General features: G+C 35.2%; 2 protein-coding genes and 1 pseudogene across 2 annotated transcripts; all 3 read right to left on the reverse strand.

The window, feature by feature from the left end:
- Positions 1 to 2,525: 2,525 nt before the first annotated feature.
- On the reverse strand, positions 2,526 to 8,320 carry LOC114712488 (uncharacterized). Its single transcript, XM_028897036.1, has 5 exons — positions 7,869 to 8,320; positions 7,113 to 7,198; positions 6,681 to 6,986; positions 6,457 to 6,540; positions 2,526 to 3,230 (listed from the first exon to the last, which is right to left on the reverse strand). The coding sequence occupies exons 1-5, from the start codon at positions 8,271 to 8,273 to the stop codon at positions 2,780 to 2,782; spliced, it is 1,332 nt and encodes a 443-aa protein (XP_028752869.1). The 5' UTR covers positions 8,274 to 8,320; the 3' UTR covers positions 2,526 to 2,779.
- Positions 8,321 to 10,708: 2,388 nt separating this feature from the next.
- Positions 10,709 to 13,422, reverse strand: LOC114712508 (WEB family protein At5g55860-like; annotated as a pseudogene).
- Positions 13,423 to 15,478: 2,056 nt separating this feature from the next.
- LOC114712509 (uncharacterized) lies at positions 15,479 to 21,846 on the reverse strand. Its single transcript, XM_028897055.1, has 8 exons — positions 21,672 to 21,846; positions 20,902 to 21,006; positions 20,713 to 20,799; positions 20,184 to 20,628; positions 19,171 to 20,096; positions 17,830 to 19,041; positions 16,094 to 17,737; positions 15,479 to 15,567 (listed from the first exon to the last, which is right to left on the reverse strand). Exons 1-8 carry the CDS (start codon positions 21,844 to 21,846, stop codon positions 15,479 to 15,481), a joined length of 4,683 nt encoding a protein of 1,560 aa, XP_028752888.1.
- Positions 21,847 to 22,327: the final 481 nt, after the last annotated feature.

The following is a 22,327-nucleotide window of genomic DNA, read 5'->3' on the forward strand; positions in this document are numbered from 1 at the left end:
TCTTGCTCAATTAGTAAATTTTGGCAGCTCGATATAAATAATGACTGTTCGTATAGTTTTCTTCAAGGAATATTATATATGGTTTTGAGGGCCTCTCAGGGTGCTACCGAAGTAGAACACGGCCGAAAAATTAGAACACAATTAACCATAGCAATTAATAGTCCAGGACGTGCACGAGGACCTAGTTTGAAAGATTGTGTACTACATTAAGAAGGGGGTTTTATAGTTCAAGGGGGACAACTTGTTTTCTTTTCACAAGCCGAATCACCAGTAATCTTTCTTGTTCGTGTGGTGAGGGAAGGTATGTTGCTTATCTTCTCAAGAACTTTGAAATGCCTAGTGCAAAGCCTTTTCCAACACCTATGGTGGTTGGCAAATACATTTCTCAGCAAATGATGGAAAACCATTAAACCCTTCAATTTTATACTAGTTCAATGGAAGCATTGCAGTACTTAATTAAGCAGAGTACTTGGCTCCCTGTAAATAAACTGTCAGTTCTCAGCTTCACCCATAGACCTAAATATTCAAGTTGTGGAAAGAGTTTCTACATATATAGTAAAAACTTAGAATGGAGTTCACATAAACCGTGTGTTTGGAATAGTGGTGAATAGGAGAAGAGTCAAGTTGTGGAAAGAAAAAGTCATGTTAAAAAAGAAAAAAACTCCACTATGTTATTTGGATGACGTTTTGTTGGAAGGGCTCATGGCCCAAAACTCGAATTTTTGTTGGGAGAGATGTTCATATTTAATACTGACAGTATTTTGAACAAGGTTGCCTCTAATAAAAGAATAGCTGCAAAAAAAAAAAGTCATGTTGCTACAGTAGAGAAGAGAAAATGACAATGGAAAGGGAAGAAGGAAAATAAGTCTTTTAAAATGTGGGCTCCACTTGCTTTAGTAAAAGGAATTATAAGATTACTCTAAAGACCCAATAATTCAATGTTTGCGAAAGTCCCTTGAGAAGGGAAAAAAAAATTTAATTAAGCGTTTAGTAGTATTTACAATTTTTTCCCGATAATTCATTAACTCTTTTCATTTTAGTAATTGTAATTTTTATATTTTCTAATGTTATCAGATTATATAATATAATACGCACACCTCCAATTAAACTAACAATGCTCAAATCTGATTCAGTTAAATAACCATATCAATATATATAATAAAACTTATATATTTCTTTAGTTATTTTACATTTAAAATTCTAAATTTTATTATCTAAACAAGTTTTAACTTATCAAACTGATTTTCTTAACTATAATCAATCCTAACACAAATCACATTATATTAAATGACTTTTACCTGGACTTAGATTTGCTAGAGCTGGATGAAATAGAAGCCACCATTTGTCACTTCTAGTCCAAGCACGTCCTAAACCTTTTGGGCATCTTTTTCTCAGAGTTGTCATATGGTGATCAAGTTGTTAGTTGAGATTATCAGAGATCTGTTGTCGGTCATGAGTCCCTTTTGGTTTCTTTGGCAGCTATGTCTTATAGCTTGATCAAGTATTTAATCCTATTGCAGATCTTTGGCTACTTTAGTAACAGAGATAGGGTAGACTCGGCCATTGTTAAGAGATGCTTGGTTGCCTTTAAGCAAGAACCTTTGAGCTGGTGCAAAATCTTAGAGTGCAGCTTCATTGATTCGTAATCCAGCGTTTCTTGCTTTATTTCACTATGTGAGATTGATGTCCACTAGGTTTAAGATGGTTTTACCAAAGTAACTGGCTAACTACCAGAGAATGAATTGACTCCTTTTTGTGAGAAGTTAATATTGTTCTGTGCTTTACCTAGGCCTATTTTTCTCGCCTTCTCATTGACTTTGCATCCCTCCCACACTTTCGGAGAAAGAGACTTCAACTTCATCCAAGCAGCACGCAATGAAGATTTCTTCAGACCTTGGCTCCCATGAAACAAGAAGCAGTAAGATGCTGTTATGTGGTTCATTTTCCCAATCAGACATGAATTTCACCATGTGGACCCACCAGAGAAACAGCCAGACGATGCCAGAATCACCCAGATCAGAGAAACAGAGTTACATGAACAGAACTAGAAGAATGGCCACAGCAACTCACTGATTGTCAATTTTAAAATGGGGAGATACTGGTCACTTTCTTCAAGCCTTATTCTGACCTCAAAGCCACTGCTGTTTACTTGTTTATCTAGTCATGCTATGATGTCATTGATGCCTTAGGAAGACTAAAGTTTTATGCCCAAGTGTTTTAGACATGCCCTCGGAAGACTGAAGTTTTATGCCTAAAGTGTATTGGACATACCCGATATTTCAGTGGCATAGAGGAAATGCTTGCATAAAGCAGACGCAGACTTTTTAGAACAGAAGTTCAAGCCCCAGACTTAACACCCCCAGACAATGAATCGTAACACTGTTACTGTATTAAAGGTAGCCTTACTAACATTTTAATATGTAAATAACATTGTGCCTTTTCATTTAGCTGCTGAATGACTTCATGGGCCAACTAATTTAAAAGGATTAACAAGAAAAGGAGAGCATTTAATCCGTGTTCTTGAATTTAGTAGTCAATTCAAGAAATAAGCATGATCTCCATAAAATCAATAGATGTTACAAACTAATTCATTGAAGGGAGAATTTAAATATGTACATAACTGATTTGCTTACTAAGCTCACACACTTTCCACTCAAGTCTAATTGAGGATGATTTTACAGAGAACCGCACTAGCATCATGCGACATCATATTGATATACAAAAAAATTAAAATGAAGTTGCCTTACCTAATCCTAATCCATATTGCTAAAAGAGCCAATCAATTGTTGGTTTCTCTTAACTGTTTGTAGCATCTATAGGCAAAATAAACAGACACTGCAGCACAGGCAACAGCAAGTGCAGCATAGGTATCTTCATGCTCCCAGCTGTCAAGCCAAGTTGGCACGGAAGGACGGAGTTTGCGGGAGGCTCCTTTTCTGCTATTAAATTGCGAAATCAAGGTCTTACCACTCCCATTTTCAGCTGGGAAATTCGCCTGTGTTTCAATGGCATCAGAATCATTTGTGTTTTCCTGTAACACATAGTTTTGACAGCAGGAAGAGTCTCCATTCTCTTGGCAGCAGCCCAGAAAGTTGTCTTCTTGATTTCCATACACATCAGTGCTTATCTCATCATTCTTCATCTGCTTAAGCACTTCCATGCTTTCTTTCAGCTGAAGCCTTTGGTCTTGGCTTTTCTTCTGCTCATCTTGTGATAAACCCAACTGGCCCCTAATGACAATATTCACAGAAGTTTGCACCAAATACAAGTCAGCATATTTCTGTGCCAGTAAATAACTGCTAAAAGCACAATCCTTTACCATCTCTGGATCTACAAGCCAATATCAGATTTGGCAACATAGGCCGGAACTCAAAATTCCAGATCCCAGAGGAGGGGTTGCTGATGCAAACCCCTTTATTTATTTATTTGCTTGTTTACATATATATATATATATATATATATATATATATAAAAGTTATGTTCCTTTTTCTCTTTTTGCCAACATATGAGTAATGTACAAATGCATATATTGCGAGATGAAAACAAAATAAAAATTAACTCTAAAAGATTTTTTTTTTTTTTTGGAGGAAAACTCTAAAAGATATTATAATATCATTATCATTATTATTTCAGTGATTTGTACCAAGGTTGGGTGTTTGGACAAAAGAGTTCATAACATCAGAAATACGAGTATCACTCACTAGGAGAAGACTTTTACTCTACTTACCGGCAGCAGAGGACGTCCATTTCCTCACTTTTCCTCTCTCTTTATTCCCCTGCACTAATATAACGACTTCGACTTATAAAATATTTATGTAGATATTTCTTAATTATTATAACCCATATTTTTATCTGATTAAATTATGTGACAAGATTGCTTGATTATATTGTTGTGCACAGATTTCTATGAACACCCAAAAATGTTGTGTGAATATCTGATTATTGTGGATTCACTTTAGGGGATGTCCTAATCAGTCTGGGTGACATGTCTCTGACGAAATCATGGGTGCTCAGAAAATTTATTATTTTGATTTTGTGCAGATTTTCCCACATAATTTCTACTGCAGGGCTTAGACAAAACCCCCCCCCCCCAAAAGCTGGACACTATTGGTTAACTTCTATTAATTTGTATCATTCATATACCACATAATGTTCCAAATGCCGGGAAGAGAGATAGCAGTAAGAATTGAGTGGATGAGGATTGGGGATTGAATTCTCGAGTACTGCCCCCAAAGCCCCCTGATAGGAGCCCCACATGTCAGATATGATGAAGACGGAACAGCACAACAGCAGCAGAACACTCCTCAGATTCTCCTAGCTTTATTTAGAATAAAGACCGTGATCTCTATTAGTGTTTAGCACCTTTATTTTTTATGTTATGAACTCTGATGTACGGATTCTCAACCTTTGTACAGATCATTAAAATAATAATGATGATGATATTATAATATCTTTCAGAGTTGTTTGTGTATATTTTTATTTTGTTTTACAGAAGCAGTTTATTTATTAAGGGGGTTGATAGAAAGAGATAGGAGTAAAGGAAAGGATTTACATATGGTTTTATTAATTTGGAAAAAACTTATGATCATGTGTCAAGATAAGTACTTTGGAAGGCTTTAGAAAAGAAAGGTGTATGGGTTACTTGTATCAAAGTCATACAAAATATGTATGAGGGGATAACTTCTAGGAGAAGAATGCTAGAGATAAGACAAAGGACTTTTCCATTAAGATTGGCCTACATTAGGGATCTACTTTGAGTCGTTACTTATTTAATATTGTTCTAGATGTTCTAACAAGCTTATTCAGGAAAAAATACCTAGATGCATGCTTTTCACGGATAACGTAGTCCTCATGACTGAATCAAAAGAAGAGATTAACTCTAAATTAGAGTTATGGAGAAAGACCTTGGAGTCAAAAGGTTTTCGCTTAAACTGGAGCAAGACAGAACATATGCACTACAATTTTGGCGGGAGGCAAGGCAATGGTGATTTGGAAGTGAAGCTAGGAGATCAAATCATTTCTCAAGTGTCAAAGTTTAAATATCTAGATCCAATATACATGAGGATGATGAAATTGATAGCAATGTTTTGCATAGAATATAAGCTTGTTGGTTAAAGTGAACGAAGACTAACAGAGTTATTTACGATAAGGTACCTAAAAAGCTTAAAGGAAAATTTTATCAAATACTATAAGACCAGCTATGTTGTATAGTAGTAAATGTTGGGTATTAAAGGAAAAATAAAAGCATAAAGTTGGGGTAGCAGAAACGAGGATGTTGAGATAAATATGTGGTCATACAAAAAAGATCCAGCTCGAAATGAAATTATTCGCACAAGAGTAAGTGTGGCACCGATCAAAGAGAAAATGGTTGAACATCTCTTGAAGTAGTTTGGACATATGCATAGAAGGCCATTGAAAGCCTTGGTGAGAAAGGTAGATCAGACAATTTGGAATCCTATAAAAAGCAGTAGAACACTAAACAAGGTCATTGAACGAGGACCTCCTAGTCAACAATATATCTAAGAACTTGATTGTTGATAAAGCAGATTGACGTCGTGCAATTAATATAGCTAACACCACCTAGTGAAATAAAGCTTGTTGTTGTTCTCATTTCATGATATAGGCATGCGAACATAACCTATATATAAATGCGTGTGTAAATAAATAAATAAATAACTAAACAAACAAACAAATAAATAAAAGGGTTTACAATTGACGTGTCACATCCAACAGTCAGGTACTTAGATTATTTCGCTCCCAAGGAGACATGTTAACAAGTTATCGGCAAGAGATAGATTTTGAACATTCCAAGAATAACACCCTTTTAAGAGAATAACTCTTCATATTAAAATGCTATCTGAAATTCCGCAAGCAAAAGACTCCTAGGGATTATTATTCATAAGGAGTATGTCAGAAAACAAAACAAATTTTTCACGGGGAAGGTCCTTGACTGAGAAAACAAGCTTCAAACCAGTAATTTGTCAGAAGACATGCCAATCCATATGAGATCATTTTCAAAACCAAAAAGAAAAGGCCCCAATCATAGCTGAAGTGAATTTTAAAAGGGAAAAAATCTAGACAAGCTATGGATATAAAAGAATCTTCTATATCTTAAATGCTAAAGGTATTAACAACTTCTTGATTATTAGCCATATATTTGAAATTTTGGCACTTCTGTTATCTTCCATTATTTTAGGAATTTCTATATTCTAGATGTTTTCACCAGCAAGACGGCATCATCTCTTCATATTACACCCGCAGTCTTGCCTTAGGGATACTATCATCCACCAACTTCTGAAAAATGATACAAAATCAGCCTAAATGATCCACAGCCAAATAAGAAGTCCCACCAGAGAAAGCTCCAAAACTACTGTCCTCTAAATCATGCATTATAACTGAAAGGAAAAAAATCTGTTTACATAAGCTGTGCAAAGGAACGTTAGTAAGAATGATTACCTCCACAGTGAGTCTAGAATCTCCCCTCTTACAATATGTTGTTGAAGCAATACAGACACATCATCTGGAGCAACATACCCATACCTGCATATTTAAGATAGTAAGAATAGTTAGCTCATAATCAAGACAAACATTGTTACCATGGTATCTACAGATTTTGAAGAAGAAAAATGAAAATCCTAGCACCAAATGGAATTCAACAGTTATTTGTGTCTCATTCTCACCAATGTCCAGTGACTTTTCCGTTGATGCTTGATCCAAATATGATAACATTTCCAGCATACTTATGTCCCCCAATGTGTGAACATGGGCTAACAAACACTTTATTTTGAAGACCTTGTAACTCTATCTCTTCCCTGAATCTACTCACCAAGACAGGTCCACAAACCCCACATCTGCGATCGCGGGATCCATGTGAACAAACAAATACATATGAAGTTTTTAAGGCTTCAGGAGTTCCAGGAAGCCATTCTCCATCCTTCACAAGAACTTCTTCAACAAATGTTTCAACATCAAAATGTGTCAACCTCCTGAAATTTTATTAAATCATAGGGAATCAATAACGACTACCACATAACCTTTTTCATTTTTTTTGGTTGAAACAAAACAGAACCTTTATTCGTAATAAGAAGTTGCAACAAAGAACTTGCACAAACCTGTATCTGACCATATCTGGAAAGATTAATACATCTCCATTTGATGTTTCAGCCCCATCACGCCCCTCACATATCGTTAAGCGAGTCTAGCAAGCAAAGAGACAAGTCTGAGATAACCAACCAGAGTCAACACAAAACTACATGAGTAAACAAAGAAAATGAGAAAAAGGAAGAAATACTATCGAACCAAGCAGTTTATAATCCAACTCCCATAGAATATCAAACCAACCAATATCAAGTTACTCATACACAAGGTTTTCAAGTCTCAACTCTCAACCCTTAGAACAAAGCATCGCAACAGAAAATTCTGGGGAATACACAAAATAAAACAAAAATAACGAAATCCAAAAAGAAAAGTCAGACCATTGGAGGTGAACAGGGGTTACTTAAACAAGACATTGTACAAATCAGTTCCTCAAACTGTAATCCCTGGAACAGGAAGCTTAATTGCTGCTGTTCGGTAATCTAAAAGCATGCTGCAAAAGTATGAACACATTGATCATCAAGAAAAAAGAAATAACTTGCAAGCAATTAGATAATCAAAGGCTAAGACACGCCCCAAACCCCCCCCCCCCCAAAAAAAACATTAAAAAAAGAAAACAAAAACAAAAAAGATCCATAATCGATCAACTCCAACTCAAGGAGATATACTAGATACAATCAATCAAAAAAAAAAATTCCCAATTTTGTGGCTTTATACTGATTTCCCCCCCCAACATTTCACAGTTGAAATGAAGCTCGGTGGAAATGGAGTACCTGCTTCTTCATATCACCAGTCCTGGCCATGACCGCTGCATAAAGCAACCTGGGCAAGCGGTCGAACTCGGCAGCCTCAATGCGAGGAGGCCAAACCCGAGGGTTCTTGTAACAAAGAAAGATATGGCGTTCATAGAACTCGACGGTCCCAACGAGTGGACTCTGCCGGAAATCAGGCCGAGAGAAGCCGAACTCAGCATCGTTATTGCTGATTCCGCCATCTCCACCGCTAAGGAGGCTGTCGTTCTGTAAACTCCCGGAGGCACTTCCGATGAGCGAACTTGGGTCGGTGAGGTAACTATCGAGCTGGTCTGAGAAGGTGATTGGGGAAGAAGAGGATGAAGGATTGGTGAAGGTGAGGACATCTTCTCTGTCTCTATTGCTGCTCATCATCATTGACGACATGGAAGTTGTGCCAACAGATAAACACCTGAAGAGTGAAGACGAGAGACTCTTCGTCCCCTTGCAGTGAAGAGAATCGGAGTGAGTTTACTGTTTGAGGGGTTTTGATTTTCGACATTAACATTATATTTGGGAAGGAAATATTCCTGTGATTTAGCGGTTAAGGTACATACAACACCCCCAAATATTTTGTCAGCTACACTCAGTGGCCTAAAGTAATTTATGATGCAATTTTGCCCTCAAAGTAATTAAAATGGTGTACCGGTATCCCATACTAACAGATCTGTTACTTTAACCGTTAAATTAATGAGTCAGCACAAGTTTGACCAAAATAATCTGACCTGGCAGGTGATGTGGAATTTTTTCGGGGTTAAGGTGCATCCAATACCCCCAAGTATTTTTTCAGGTACACCCAATGGCTTAAAGTAATTTATGGTGCAATTTTGCCCTCAAAGTAATTAAAATAGTACACCGGTATCCCATGCTAACAGATCTGTTACTTTGACCGTGAAATTAATGAGTCAGCACAAGTTTGACCAAAATTATCTGACCTGACATGTCTAATAAGCAGATGACATGGCTTTTCTTGTTAATTCCATCGTTTTGTCTGAATATTACTCCTCTGATCCTATTTATAAGGCACTTCTAGCATGTTTTACACAAACCAAGGAAAACCTTAAATTTCATTAACTCTAATTTAAATTTTAATAACTTTCCAATTTTATCCCTATTTAATATACATTATACCTCATATAAACAAAGTTAACACAATAATAAATGAGGGGTAAATTTGTGCATCCATACAAAAAATTTCTCTCAGTGCCTTATAAATAGTATAAAAAAATATCTTCTTTCTCTACCCTATAAATAGGACTAGAGGAGTATCTCTAAAAACATTTCTTACTCTGAAAAAAATTCCAAGAGCCGAAGAGAGCATTAACTGAACAGAGAAAACAAAGCAGTGGCAAACGAAAAAAATTTCACATCACCTGCTTATTAGACATGTCAGGTCAAATTATTTTGGTCAAACTTGTGCTAACTCATCAACTTCACAGTCAAAGTAACAGATCTGTTAGCATAGGATACCGGTGCACCATTTTAATTACTTTGAGGGCAAAATTACACTATAAATTACTTTAAACCACTGGGTGTACCTGGAAAAATACTTGGGGGTGCTGGATGCACCTTAACTCCGAAAAAAATTCCACATCACTTGCTTATTAGACATGCCAGGTCAGATTATTTTGGTCAAACTTGTGCTGACTCATCAATTTAACGGTCAAAGTAATAGATTTGTTAGCATGGGATACCGGTGCACCATTTTAATTACTTTGAGGGCAAAATTACACCATAAATTATTTTAGGCCACTGGATACACCTGGCAAAATACTTGGGGGTGCTGGATACACCTTAACCTTAGGAACTATGATGAAGTGGTCGTGGAATGGCGTCACGACCGGGAGATTTGACACGTGTCATCCCGCGATCTATTTCCTAAAAGGTGAGAAAACCACTTCCAATTTGTCCCCGCCCTCTTTCCTTTTTGAATTTCAATCCTTGTGTATGTAAATATTCGAGTTTATCTTTTATCTTAAAGGCATCATATTCGAATAAAAAACTAGCCCCCCCAAAACTTTTTTCTAAAAAGAAAAAAAAGGTTTGACACCAAACATTTATAAATTGCATTATTACATGATTTGTTTGCTTTCTCATGATAATGTTTGAACCACCTAAATCGAATGTCATTTCTTTTTAAGGAAATGGAATTGGAGTGGGAGCTTGAAAAAGCCCAGTGCTTTTTATGTATTTTTTTTATTTGTTAAAGTAAAATTGCCCTTTTATTAAATAAATATCATGTGCTTAGAACCCTCACAAGAGATGAACTTTAATAGTGAGAAATAAGTGTATAAGGACTTAGAAGCACTTCCAAAAATCATTTTAACAAAATTTCTTTTGTATATTTAATTCAAAATCATTTAAAATAAGTTAAATTAAACATCCAACTATGATTCACATTAGGTGGTTTTGTCCAATCCCATATATCCATTTGACCAAATTGAAAAAGAAAAAAAAGCAACAAAAGAATAAGACCTATTTTCTCATTTTTCAAGTGTATAAAAACTTCGTAGCTAAGCATAACAACACCACAGGGGTAAGAGACAATAGCAGCCAATTGTTATAGTCCCTTCTCTTGAAAGAGCTCACGCTGCCTGCCATGGAATCTCCATCATAGAATTACCAATTTGATAATCTAATAATTGATCCTTTTTACATGATGCCTCTTTGTCTCTAAAATCCTGGCATCTCGCAAATTAATTGCATCCCTTGAACAGAAATGGCAATAGCAAAGTCACATCAAGTTGGTGTCAAATATACAGAAAATGGTATGTTTCTCTCACATTCATGAGCTGCACATAATAATATTGATATCAAAACTTTTATACGAAATTATGCCTATGAAGATAAGATACAGATCTGCTGTCAACCTGATCTTTTTTTCCGGTGAAACATGCTGCTAATTTTTGGCTTGAGTATTTTCTTGAAGCTGAAATTTCTTTCTCAAGCTTCCGCACCTCATTAGTCAGTGGAGTTGGATTTTGCTTTGGAATCTTGCAATTCTGTGGATATGATCCTGATGAAATCTGTGTTTCAAATGTTTGAGATGCAGCTTCTGCAGCTTTCTTCTGCTCACATTCGCGCAACCTACGAAATTCGCTCTCCACTGCCATCCTAGCTGCTTCAGCCATCTCAGCCCTTTTCAAGGCCTCTTGTGTTGTTTTCATATCATTGATCTCCTTCTGAGTTGCCTCTAATCTCTTAAAAGCCTCATTTTCACTAGCTTTCATAGCTTCAACTTGTGCCATGGCAGCAGTCACTTTCATGTCTGCTAATTTATTGGACTCCTCAACTTTATGGCTTAACAACTCAAATTCCTCAGTTGAGATTGTAATTTTAGCATCAGATTCTGAAGTTGTGGAGCGTGCAGCTCTATTCATCTCAGATAAGTCCTTAATATGATTAAGGGCAGATGTTTCCGCTGCTTCTGCTTCTTCTAGAGCTAGTCTAAGCTTTTTCTTAGGATCTTCTGATGGAAGTCTGCTGATTTCAGCTTTCTTCTTCAGTTCTAAAGCCTTGTTCTTCATGTCATCTGCATCCCGTCGTGCATTTTCAGTTTCAGATGACAACTGGTTCAATGTCAAGATCATTTCCTCGAATACACTTCTGACTTAGATTCTTCGGAAAAGCAGGCTTCCTATTCATACTTACTTGTCTGAAGTTTGACCTGCAGATCCCCAACAATTGATTCAGTTTCTGTTTCTTTGTCCTTGAATTCAGAATGCTCTCTTTTCACTTGCTCCAGTTCCAGCTCAAGAAACTCCAACAAGCTTCTGAGAGAGATTTTATCTTCTGCTACTTTCTGCAGCGACTTGTTAGCATCATTGACCTCAAAAGTGACACTTCTGACAGAGTCCATTTCCTCTCGAAGAGCCTCAATTCCATCCACTGTCTTAGCCAGCTGTGCTTCAATATTTTTGGTGAGCTCAGGGTTGACATCTTTCTCACCTAATAACTTTGCTTCTTGTTGTTGTGCTTGCGTAGAGGCAACCTCAATTTGCTCAATGGATTCCTGTACAGTTGAGATTTCTCTAGACAGCTCAGATACACTTTCTGTATTCATCTCCATCACACCCTCATCTTCTGCTACGTGCTTGAAAGCAGAAACTCTGGCTTCAAATGCTGAATGATACTTTCAACGCATCTTCCAAAGTTCTTGCTTTGCATTATCAAATTTTGTAAAAACAGAAGCATACATTTCAGCTGCAGTTTCTAACTTTTCTTCCAAGAACCATTGATTCCGTCTGGTTTGCCAGTTGCCACTGTTTGTTTCGTTAAGCTGTTTTGCATGACTCCTTTCAACTTCGGTCACCTTAATTTCTAGCTCTCTAGATTCACCACAAGCTTTTAGCTTTTGAGTAAAATCATGAACTGTTCCTTTAGCCTTTTCAAGTTCCACTAAAGCTTCAGCCTTGGTAGTTTCTACATTTTTAGTCGTTCTTTCAACGTGTTAATCTCTTTCTGGGCTAAGTGAGGTTGGGTCTCACAAGCAAATACACTCTAGATAAAACAACAATATCCAGGGGGGGGGGGGAAGGTAAGTTCGCAACAAAGCACAAAGAAAAAAGAAAACAACAACCAAATAATTTAGAGAAAAAAGTTTTACAGTTTCCTGTTGGATCTTGATTCCCATGATTTTATCATCTGGGAAAGGAATAGTTTAACATACATCTCTTGGAGAAGATAGCACAGTCTTAGAATCTGCTGAAACTTGGTGTCATGATTTGAAAGTGACCCAATCATCAGATCAATAGGTACAAAATAAAAACAGATATTCACGTATACTATCTTCCAGCGACGAACAGAAGAACACTATGAGATTGACAAAAAATTAACTTCAAGGACAAATTGAGGATCATAATTGTTGTATATTAAAACATAAAATTTGCTACAACATAGATGGGGAAGACAAAAGGCTGGATAGTATCGAACTGATTCTGAAAATTTAAAGATCTAATAACAAGATAAAGGGAAAATTGATGGGAACTAGCTAAGGCAATTTCTCTTTTTATATTACTGCAAAGCCACACAGAAATCTGATTTGCAATGAAGATTGAGATTTGTGAGGGATGAAAGTATTAGCATGCCATTCTTTAATTTTGTGTTGCATAAGAGTTCCATTTATCATTCAATAATGGAAGACGAAAAAGAGGTTCAAGTGGCAGAAAGCTTGATAAAGGCGGCGTGTTCCTTGCCTAGATTAGGTAGTAAGGGACAACTTAGAATAAAGCTCAAGATTAGGGGGTAGATTGAAATTCTTTCCATATTAAGGGTGACAATGTAATGGGAGATTGAAGAACAGGGTATGTGGGTGCAATTTTCCCTAACCTGTGCAGTAACCAAAATGCACAATTACCTCTGCAGAATGAGGTTTCGCCTTCTTAAAAGCAGGCTTTTCCTCAGCAGAAAAACCTTGATCAAGTTGAGCGACGGCATCTTTAACAGACTGGAAAGGTAGACTTGAGTCGATCTCCGTAACCTCTGTTTTCTTTGGATAAGGAGAGTCAGGAGCATTCTGCCAGGAATTTTGCACCATTGTGTGTTATATTCAAATATTCTACCCTTAAATTGAACCTGTTAAAAATTAATGTCACATGAAAGTAATTGAAATTGAAAGTATACCAGTAAGTATTTTGATCATTATGAATATGTCAAAGGAAGAGTCTCACGTTATTTGATGTATTCTTTACTTGACAATCTTATGACTTTATTAATTGCTTTCTCATTCTTATTTTATCTTATTCTTTACTTGACAGTCTTATCACTTTATTAATTGCTTCTTCATTCTTATCCTACTATTTCTTCAATTTATTGTTGATGCATCTTCTATTTTTAGAAACCTTATTACTTCATTAATTACTTTTTTATCTTAACATGGATTAATGGCCTATAAAAGAGACCTGAGGTTGAAGTTCAAAGTACTCCAGCTCTTAAACTTTCAACCTATTCCATCCTCCTCTCTCATCTACTTTTTGCTGAGTTTTTTTTTTGCCCCCCCCAATTATTCTGTAACTCCGTCCTACTATAGTTCTTAGGTACAACCCAAACCCTATTTTTATTGTTGCTTTGCAGGATTTTCCAGCACAAAGTGTCATAGATATTCAAACTCAAAGACCTATCTGCTCTGTATTTTAAATTCACAGGCTTTTCAGCTCAAACTATGGTTTAAACCTCAAATATGAAGCGTGAGTTTGGAATGCCGATGGGAGAGGTAAACGTACCTAAGAAGGTATAAAATCTGAGTTAGTGACTTATTTAACAACAGTGAGGGATAGTTTGGATTCAAGTTAGCGGAAATGGGTTTTTGGAGAAAAAGCTATGGTTGGTGGTGAGGCAAAACCCAAAATTTATAGCTTTTGGGACAAACTCAAAGGGCAACGTGGAGAGAGAAATGGAAAGGGATAGAAAAAATGACTAATGAGACGAAAGAAAAGAATTTTGAAATGGGCCCCCCTTTACGTTAATTAAAAAACGAAAGGATTTAATGTACCCGAAATTTTTTTAAGATACATAAAAAATCCTGAAATATTTTTTTAAGTACATCTAGTATCTTAAAATATTTTTTAATGCAAATTTATACTTAACAATTTTGGGTATTAGATGCACCCAAAAATAAGTTGAGGTATTTGACACACATTAAAAAATACTTTAAGATATTAAATGTACTAAAATATAATTTAGGAAACTAGAAGCATATGAAAAAAAATATTTCAACACTCTAAAATAATTTTTAGTTTAATTTTATACTTAGCAATTTTAGGTGTTGGACGCAAAGAAAGTATCCAAAGAAATGAAAAAAAAATTAAATAATAAAATTTAGAGAAAAGTGAGAAAAAGTTTTCGTTAGGAATTTAATTGATGAGAAAAAATTGATAAATTTTTGAACACAGAGAATAGCAACACATTGGAAATTTTGTACACAGAGTACAAATTATGCTAAATTTTAAGTATTTTAATATTTCTCTCACAACTATCACATTATATATAAATAATATAAATATGTATTAGCTCTTTTTATTTTTATAACTTTTATATTAATTTGTTATTTTTCTTAAATTTATCAAATTATATATATGAGATATATGTTATAAAATTTATGACTTTTTTAGTCATTTTACATGTAAACTTATTTTTTTTATTATCATCCAAATAAGTTTCAATTTAGTAAGCTGATTTTGATAAAAAGATCAATCCAAACATCAATTATATTTTAGTAATCCGCTTTTATCCTAATTGATTTTTAGGAAAATCTGATGAAATAAAAGTCAATTAAATCCAAACGTACCCTAAAGATACAAAAGATTGCGCTTAACAATATAGAAAGGTGAAACCGAGTAAGGTAAGTCGTTGGACGCATTAAAAGGGGGTTAAACGGCCAGAAAATGACGGAAACCATGAGATGTAACGACCAACAAGCATGCAGAGCGAAGCAAACGTCTTGTTCCAGAATCTGCAAATAGGATGCGCTTTAAATTAGCTTGTTTAGCCAATCTTAAGGAAACCGCACAAAGAAAGCGGCATCATCAGACCTAAAATCAAAGAGTCCAAGATCAGAAAAGCAACCGGAACTTCCCTACCTTACATTCGACCAGTCAGCACTGCTTCCAGCAATCATCAGTCAGCGATCTTCTTGATCCTTGAAACTCGAAATACTCCAAAATCCCAATGCCAAACCTAGAAACTGAGCAACAATGTCAACCAAAAATTTACCGTTCAAGGCATAGGAATTCGGAAGCATCTTCCTGAAATTTCAAGATGCTTTGCTTATCTATCTTCGTCATTGAATAGCAGAGTGAAATTTGGGTACCGTGAAAAAGAGAGAGAGAGAGAAGTGGGTTTTGAAGTATGAACTGAACAGAAACTTTGCAGCAGCAAGTATTGTTCAGAGAGATAAAGGTAGCTAGAATCAAGTGCATATTTTTCTGATTCAATGCTCTTTTCTCACCTGAAAAACTGCTAGTTCGTTGTGAACACTAATGCCTTGATCGCCGTGGCCCAAAAAGAAACTGCCATGATCGATGCGCGAAAAACTGATTCGTGACTTACAATGTTGGCGCGCGTTTTTTATATTTTAACATTAACTAGATTTTTCTCCCCCCGTGCGTTGCACGGGAAATATGGACTCATGATCAATATGTGTCATTACAATATATAATGTAACATAGGATAAAATGGCTACTATAGATAAATACACTAAATACAATTACCATCTATATTTCTAAATATTTCCTTGTACACAACATTTGTTGTGATTGACTTGAAGCAACCATCTTGATCGTCAACAACAACCTTCAGACCGTCCATACTTCTTACTCTGGATAATGCAACGTACAGCTGACCATGTGTGAAAACCGGCTTCGGTAAATATAGACCAACATGAGTTAATGATTGACCCTGACTTTTATTAATTGTCATTGCAAAAGATAATGTTATTGGGAATTGTCGCCTTTGCATTTTAAACGGCCAACGACTTTCTGAAGGATTCATATCCATCCGATGAATTAAAACCTTCTGATAGGGGCTCGATCCATTCAACGTGACAGCTTCAATCACATTTTTTCCCAAGTGACAAATTTTAAGGCGTGTACCATTGCACAAACCAGAAGCTTGGTCTATATTTCGTAATAGCATGATCGGTGCTCCCACTTTGAGTTCTAACTTGTGCGGTGGCATTCCAGAGCAAGAGATAGTATTCAAGAATTCTGTGTTGTACAAATCGTCAACTGTATCTATTTCTTGATCTGCTTTACAGACAGTATCACAACTGAGAAATTGAAATGAATCTCCTGGTAACAAAGAACACATGTAATAATTTATTTGATTGACCATCTCAATTGTTGGAGCCAAGATTGCTCTGTCATTGAAATAGTCATTAGACGCTAAATTATGAAGAAGATCTGGGTAAGTGCTGTGTACAATTGCATGAAGAGCATTGTCATAGTTTGTGAGTAACAACTGTTTAGGGATTTCAATATCTGCAACACCATCTTTTGATTGCCCTATTTTTCCATCACCAATATTTAGCAACCAATTCGAAAACCATTCTAACCTTTCTCTATCATTGGAACTATTAGTTTTCCTTAATCGCATGTTCTTCGTTAACTTGAAAATTCTGCAATGATTCCATAAATATGAAGAATTAATGGAAGCATTAACAATTGTAGCTCTTGTACCTTTTGGTATCACTGGAAGTATCTGACGAAAGTCACCACCCATAACAATGCATTTCCCACCAAATGGTAAGTTAGAGTGCATGATATCCTTTAATGTTCTATCAAATGCTTCAATGCAATATCTTTGAACCATAGGTGCTTCATCCCATATAATTAACTTCGTGGACTTAATCAGATTAGCTAGTGGTGAATTTTGTTTTATCCCACATACAGAAGATTCAGTGATTTGAATAGGAATTGCAAACCTTGAATGTGCCGTTCTTCCAGATGGTAATAATGTTGCTGCTATTCCACTTGATGCAACTGGAAGAACTATCTCACCCTTTGCCCGTAATGTTGTAATTAATACATTCCAAAGAAAGGTCTTCCCAGTACCGCCATATCCATAAACAAAGAAAAATCCACCCTGAGGTAGATTTGTTGCAGATAATATATTATCATATATGATTCGCTGCTCGTCATTCAACTTCTGCATGAGCGTGGTAGTCTTTAATTTCAAAGACTCTCTATCATAATTTAACTCTTGCATTATCAGATGGTTCGCTATATCAATGACTGGAGTATTCAATGGCAATGGAAGAGATGGAAATTCATGAAGAGTCTTCCCATTTGCTCTGAGAAGATTATTAATCTCTTTCAAGGCCATATTCTCTTTATCAAACAATGAGATATGAATATCTACAAAATATGGAAAAAAATTGGTATAAATATCAATATGATATATATATACACACACATGTTTTAGGACATGAGAATTGTAGCTCACATACCTGAGAGGACAGGATCATTGCGAGGTATGTGAAGTAGATCTTCTGAGAGTATATTTGATGTCTCTTTCCATACAGTGTCAGGATGTTGCAGTGAGCAACACAATAACATGCTTACGAAAAGCCTTCGCAGTTGAGATCCTGAAGCCCATACTGATGCTTCTTTTATTGCAGCAATATATTCATTGTCATCTTCTAAGAGTCCACGTGCAAAACATGCAGCTTTAAAAGTATCATGAATCACTCCATCAACAGTTTTGATATCATCAAATGAGGTTGGACCCTTCACTTTATTTAACAAAATTCGGAGATAATATAATTCTCCAGATGATGGCGATACATGTGTAATTCTACCAACAGCAAACCCCTTCTCTCTTCGTTTCCATTGGCGTTTATCTTTTTGATAAACATAATAATTAGGAAATTCAGCATATGTAAGATTTGCCGCTAAATCATCATCATTGTTCATTTTCATCCAAGCCAAAAACTGTGACTCACTAACTCGTGGTCTTTGTAATAAGTCCGCAACATCATCAGTATTAGAATAAATTACATATTGTTGATTTGGCAAGTGGAAACTCAATCTTTCAACCGGAGGAAACCGATAATGGATATCAAATCCAAACATACGCCATGATGCTTCACATGCAGATATGTATCTACAACTATAATATTGCCTTATTTCATCAACAATTTCATCCTTGTTGTTATCCTTATCAAATATAGTAGCGACAACTCTATCATTGCCTTTGCTAATATATTTAAATAAGTATTTAATTGAAGTAGATTGATTGCACTTCTCGACATTTATATGTCCTTGAAACATGCACAGAAGGGTAGGATTATATGGAACAACATAACGATTATCTAAGCAAACACCTTTAACTTCAATTGTTTTTCCATCATTTCTTCTTCTGTATGTGGGATAACCATCATCATCAACTGTGGTAACATCATTGAACTTTTTTGGAAAGTATTTGCTACATTTGTTGTCTTTCATGCAAGGAGATTTTGGGTTAACTATTCCACATGGACCATGGATCATATACTTCTGAACTAAGTCATACAGAATAGAAGAAGAATGCTTATCTGGAATCTCAGCCGAAATAATCCGGTCAATGGCTTTTGGATCCTTGATTTTGTCATTTTCATCAAGAAATAACAGGATATGTGCATGTGGAAGGCCTCGTTTTTGGAATTCAATAGTGTAAACTTCTGTAGAAAATAAAAAAAGATAAGATGTATTAATAATGAATATCACTTATAAAGTATAGACAGTAATAATAATTTAAAAAATTAATGATTTAAACATTAAGAAATATAAAAAAATAATTTTGGACTAACCTGCACGAATTGTCCCAAATATCTTCTTCTCCCTTAATGTTTTCATGAAAGATCGTAATTTCATTTTGAAAACTCTGGACAATATTTCTGGTCGATCACATGGACTTACATTATCTTGTTGGCAAAGTCTAGTGATTTCAGGCCATGCTGGATTGCAAGTAAATGTGATAAATAAATCTGGATAGCCTGCCCATCTGCATAATGCCATAGCATCTTGATAATTTTGTAGCATATATCTTGCACCACCAGTAAAGGTTGATGGTAAAATGATACGTTTTCCCGTGTGTGAAGCATTTCTCTCACCACTTAAAACAGCATCAGATAATCCTTGATATAAATCAGCTCGGAGTTCTTTTTGATGAGTTCTAACCCAAAGCAATCGTTGTGATTCAATCATTGTGTAGCCATCGACAATGAATTGTTGAAGTAATCTTGATGCATGTAATAGGATTGACACCTCATTCTCTCTTCTCATAAGCCTGTATGTGAAAAATTCACGTATGCTTAACCTCTTTCTTGACTTTGTAATTGCAAGAGTTTCTTGTCTGTGTTCAATATCATCTCTATAACCATCTTCACCATATGGAAATAACAGAGGATATTGTAGAGGTAAATATGCTGGATGGAGTTCATTAATTCGTTGAGGTCTCCCTGATTGCTCTTCAACAATGATATCTCTGACATTAAACGTCATATCTATATCACCAACAATTAATGCTGCAACTTCAGAAGCAGATGGAAGATTATAGGTTCGCCCATCATGTGCCCTGGAACTTAGCAAGCATAACTTCAAATGTTGATGATTTTGAATGCTCAGAAACTGAGAAGCAAATCGATATTGTTGTACAAAAGGATTAATTTCATCTAAAACCATCTTGATTTGCAGAACAATTCCTGGATCAATTGTTGATTCCTTCTGGTGTTTACTACAGGAAAAATAAATATCAATTTTCAATTCATTGATGAAATAAATAGGTATAATACACAGTAAAGATATTAAAAGAAGCTAGTACCTGACAGCAGCAATTCTATTGGAAACCTCATTGTCAGTATCAAATATGTATAGTTGTGAATACACTGGTTCTGAACCTTGAACTGGCAATAAGCTACCAATATTATGATAGTTTTGTCCAGACAATATGAATGAGTAAGGACCTCCACCAGAATTTTTAGAATGATCAATCTTTCCTCCCATTGATGTGAAAGAAAACATGTTATTGTACTGTCTTATATTTGACAGAAAATTCTTCGTCTGTGCATTATCCTTTTGCAGAAATAACCGCTGGAATATAGGAGGTGGAGTCTTCAAAGGTGGTAACACAATTTTTCCTTGCATACAGCACATTGAGAAGATATTTATGGACCTTTTTTTATTATCTTTCTTGACTCTTTCATTAAACCACATGAGAGCACCACAAAATTTGCATTTATGTATAGGATCTCCCTCATCAATGTATCCTAAAGAACAATTTAAAGTTAATCAGATTATTATAAGGAGACAATAATATTACAGTATATTTAAATTTAGACATAATATGATACCTTCGTTATAAATTTGGTGATCCAAGCTAGCTGTTGATGTATGGTAAGCATACTGTAAATGAGTAAGTGTGTTGCATATTTCTATATCTGTTGAAATTGAACACATGTTATAACCAAACTATCATATGGACATATATAAATGTATATATAAAATTATAAACATCTAATGGAAAACTTAAAAATAATAACCTGCCATGTTTTCATCGTGCCTAATATTATCTTCAATATCATCATTATCATTAGCACCAATCATGATCTCAATATCCTTGTAAAACATTTCTTGCTCTGCGAAGTCTGATATATGCATTGCACATGCATTAAAATAAGGTCTAATATAGAAACATATATCATGATCCTAACAATTAAGGAGCAAGATATTATCATTCGCTCAATTAGGTAACTTACATGCAGTAATACTAATGTCATTCAAAAAAATTAATTATTATGCATTATTTTATTAACCTTAAATAAAGATGAACTAATATATTTTTTATGCCTCTTGTAGTCAAATTATAAAGTATTCAAAATACTTACTTTTAGCCCATGTATTTGTTGCATTTGTCTGTTTTTGTTGCCAATTTTTCACAGGTGCACTTGTATTTGTACAAAGTGACGAACTTCCCAGCTCAACGATCTCTATGGCTTCGAACAAAATGTTATGATTTTTTTATACGACAATAAATATATTAGACCCATAAATTATGTAGCATGTATTACTAAACTTAGATTCATGTAAATTAATTACATTGACAAACCTTTCTGTTGAATATTTTTGTCAGCTGTTATACATGGAACTATATTTTCCAGTCCTCTGCTTCTAGCACTTTTTCGCGTCCGAGGTTGAACTTGAGAAAATGGTGTTTTATGCGTAGAACATTGAGAGTTCTCTAAACCTGTCCCAGACAAACATATAAATGAAATGGTTTAATCGGTATTAGTTATTAAAGTGACGCACAAACCTGTTAACAAATTGCTATCAAATCTCCCCTGTAGATTGCAAGCTACATTTGTTATATCTTCGAGTGCAGTAGCTTTCCTTCTTCGGCTATGACGAATATCGGACAAAACTGGATATGGTTGAGTATTAATATTTTCAGAACAGTGAACTACACTCTGATTTGTTACAATTGCCATGTAAGTGTTTTGATGTTGTCCATTATTTCCTATCAACAATGAAGTTAAACAAATTGGTGACTTTGAACACAAAATAACTATTACATTACTATTAGTTATTGTAAAGTACAAGATAACAGAACATTATAAAAGCAAAAAAAAATGAATGTAACATAAATATTCTATTAGAATATGTTTCAAAAGAAGAAATAATAAACCTGACGTTGGCATGTTTTTCTTGGTCTGCATTTCTGTAGAATTGACTTGAGAATGGAGCAGGAATTCATCACTGGAAGACATGGTGGCCAATGAACTTGTTGTGCAATGAGGATGGAGTATTATATATATAGCTCGTAATTTTTAGTAGTCCATTTATAACCATTCGGTCACTTTTTGGCTATCCAAGTCCTTCATTTTGATTGGTTGCCTTGTCATTTCTTAGCTATCCAAGTCCTTCATTTTGATTGGTTGCCTTACTACCTATCCGTGGTAACAGTTTTCC

Source organism: Neltuma alba, unplaced genomic scaffold (genome assembly GCF_004799145.2).
Source record: "Neltuma alba isolate B1F8T4 unplaced genomic scaffold, ASM479914v2 tig00011367_pilon, whole genome shotgun sequence".
NCBI lineage: Eukaryota > Viridiplantae > Streptophyta > Magnoliopsida > Fabales > Fabaceae > Neltuma > Neltuma alba.

Bases quoted from the DNA above. Each gene is read 5' to 3' on its own strand.
- LOC114712488 (XM_028897036.1), bottom strand. From the start codon at position 8,273: ATGTCGTCAATGATGATGAGCAGCAATAGAGACAGAGAAGATGTCCTC. The intron at 7,199-7,868 runs GTACTCCATTTC...TTTGCTTGCTAG, and splicing joins CTGGTGATATGAAGAAGCAG to ACTCGCTTAACGATATGTGA. The intron at 6,541-6,680 runs GTGAGAATGAGA...TTAAATATGCAG, and splicing joins GGAAAAGTCACTGGACATTG to GTATGGGTATGTTGCTCCAG.
- LOC114712509 (XM_028897055.1), bottom strand. From the start codon at position 21,846: ATGGCAATTGTAACAAATCAGAGTGTAGTTCACTGTTCTGAAAATATT. The intron at 20,097-20,183 runs GTACTAGCTTCT...TTTTTCCTGTAG, and splicing joins AATAGAATTGCTGCTGTCAG to TAAACACCAGAAGGAATCAA. The intron at 17,738-17,829 runs GTATGTGAGCTA...CATATTTTGTAG, and splicing joins CAATGATCCTGTCCTCTCAG to ATATTCATATCTCATTGTTT.